At 40.7% G+C, this 2,460-nt stretch overlaps 1 protein-coding gene across 1 annotated transcript in view; it reads left to right on the top strand.

Annotated features, from left to right (window-relative positions):
* The window catches only part of CC2D2A (coiled-coil and C2 domain containing 2A), a 117,900-nt gene that overhangs the window by 57,004 nt on the left and 58,436 nt on the right, over nt 1–2,460 (top strand). Inside the window, exon 15 of the mRNA XM_023533927.1 lies at nt 1,696–1,869. Coding sequence (XP_023389695.1) covers nt 1,696–1,869 — 174 coding nt within the window. The remainder of the gene's footprint in view (nt 1–1,695; nt 1,870–2,460) is intronic.

The following is a 2,460-nucleotide window of genomic DNA, read 5'->3' on the forward strand; positions in this document are numbered from 1 at the left end:
GCCAGTCCAGGCTTAATTTTCCGGTAAACAGAGACCTGTCATGAACACAATGAATATCTTAGACTGGAATCGTTAATATTCCACCGTAGAAAGTGAGAATTCAATCAAGGCAGTCATCCTCAGAGGTAGTAGGCTAGGATGCCATTATCAGACTTCCTACAAACTCCTTTGTTTCAAACTCTTGTTTATGTATTAATGTTATTTTTAAGTAGCTTCTTAGGCATTTTTGTGTAGCCTCTCAACTTCATAGCGTTCACACATAAATAAACTATCCCCCAACACTAAATTAGCTATTTTCAAACCACAGCATACCATATAATTTCATAATGAACATTGAAAATATATGATTACACAGCATGTTTTTTCCATTTCTATTGACACATAATTGACATATGTCACTGTATAAATTAAAGGGGAACAGCATGATGGTTTGATTTACACATATTGTGAAGTGATCACCACAATAGATACCGCTAACATCCATCGCCTCATAAAGATACCATAAAAAGAAAAGAAAAAAAAATGATTCCCTTTGTGATGAGACCTCTCAGGACTGACTCTTAACTCTCCCAGATGTATCACAGAGCAGTACACAGCACATTTTTTAAAGGGAAAATTGGAGCTTGATTTGACAGTCTTTTATGGTGAGTCCCATTTCGACCGAGAATGCACAACTCCATCTTACATTTCTGAGTTTTCACTGGGACTTGGGACAATAACCCAAATTACCCCAAGCCAGTAATCATAATTGACCCACTTCATTAGGTCATCAGGTAAGGCGGGGCCATTCAGAAGGAGGGATGTTTTAGGTCTGTTTGTAGCATGAGGTTACTGGGAATAAACTTTAAAACGACTCTGAGTCTTTGGATGTCTCGGATACTTCTTGAAATTTGGTGTTAAATGTCCTTTGTAGAACAAAAATGTTCAAGTCATTTGAGCAATTTCATGTCTGGGACAAGCCTTAATTAAAGATACATAAAAAGTGAAAACTACCACCCAGTTTCGTGGGTACGGAATTTCTATCTGAGATGATGGACACCTTCTGGAGGATACTGGTGATGGTTACACAACATTGTGAATGTACTTAATGCCACTGAATTCACTTAAAAATAGTTAAAATAATAAGTGTTATTCGTGTATATATCATCATAATATCAAGAAAAAAAACCACCACCCAAAAAGAGTGCGTTTTGAAATTTTTTATGCTCTAACCTCTCCCTTTCCTTGACAAGCTTGAGTTGCTATTGACTTAACCAATAACTGGCATTTTGGGTGGACATCTGCAAATATCCGCAACAAAATTAAAGGCTACTCTTGGAGGTTTAAATCAGTACTCTATCCCTTATGGTTTGAATTCACTCCATATAACAAGTAATATATTTCTGTTTACTTAAAACTTTGAGATATAAATGTAAGGCTTGTTTGAAAAAAATTAAGGAGACCATAGGACAGCCACGCCTGGACCACAGTCCTTAAATCTCCTGAGACCTCTTCAGTGCCTCTTATTCCATATCACAGTATTTTATTATATCACGCTCTGAAAGACCTAGAGTTATTTTGGTTCAATGAAGGCTAAGGTGACTGGCAGCGTCACCTGCAGTGTATCTTGTTCTGGTCAGTGACCATTTATCAAACACTACAGTTATCTGTAGTCAGTTAATACTAATCCCACCTGCCTATGGGCTCACTTTGCAGGGCGGAGGTCTTGCGAAGAGAAGATGTCAAGAAGCGCTCGGTGTATTTAAAGGTGATCTTCAATGAAAAGGAGGTGTCCAGGACCAACAGTCGGCCACTCGGAGCAGACTTCCGGGTTCACTTTGGACAGATTTTCAATTTGCAGATAGTCAACTGGCCAGAGAGTTTAACACTGCAGGTACTCATTTTAATTATCATCACTGTCCCAAGGGTATTTTGGTCGTCACAGGTGAGAGATGGTTTGAAATCATCCATGGGCTATGCCAGTGTCCTCATAGAGTCCCGAGGGGAACAGGAGGTCGTGCCTGTTTGTAAGGTCTTGGCAGAAGGAGATCTGTCACCTGAACTCGCCATCTGAAAATGCTAACAGATTAACTGGCCAAGGGCTCAAGGGTGTGCCTCAAGAAGGGATGGGGACCGAGGGAGGGTGGAGGGTAGGGGGGACCTCTGGCTCATTCATCATAGAAGTAAGTATCTCAATATCAGCCTCTACCAGGCCCCTAGCATAATGTACCAGAGAAGTCAATGGTGCCATAATCACAGGTGGTTATAATGGGGGTTGGGGGTGGTTACAGGTGCTAGGATCCCTCCCCCAAAATAAATCTCCCACTAGCCTAAATCCCGCCATCAGAGATATATTTATTTGGGTCTGTTTTAGTTTCCCAGGGCTGCCATAACTGAGCAACACAAACTTGGTGGCTTAAAACAACAGACATTCATTGTCTCACAGTTCTGGAGGCTGGAAGTCTGAAACCCAGGTGTCAG

Source organism: Pteropus vampyrus, unplaced genomic scaffold, assembly GCF_000151845.1.
Source record: "Pteropus vampyrus isolate Shadow unplaced genomic scaffold, Pvam_2.0 Scaffold5, whole genome shotgun sequence".
Taxonomy (NCBI): domain Eukaryota; kingdom Metazoa; phylum Chordata; class Mammalia; order Chiroptera; family Pteropodidae; genus Pteropus; species Pteropus vampyrus.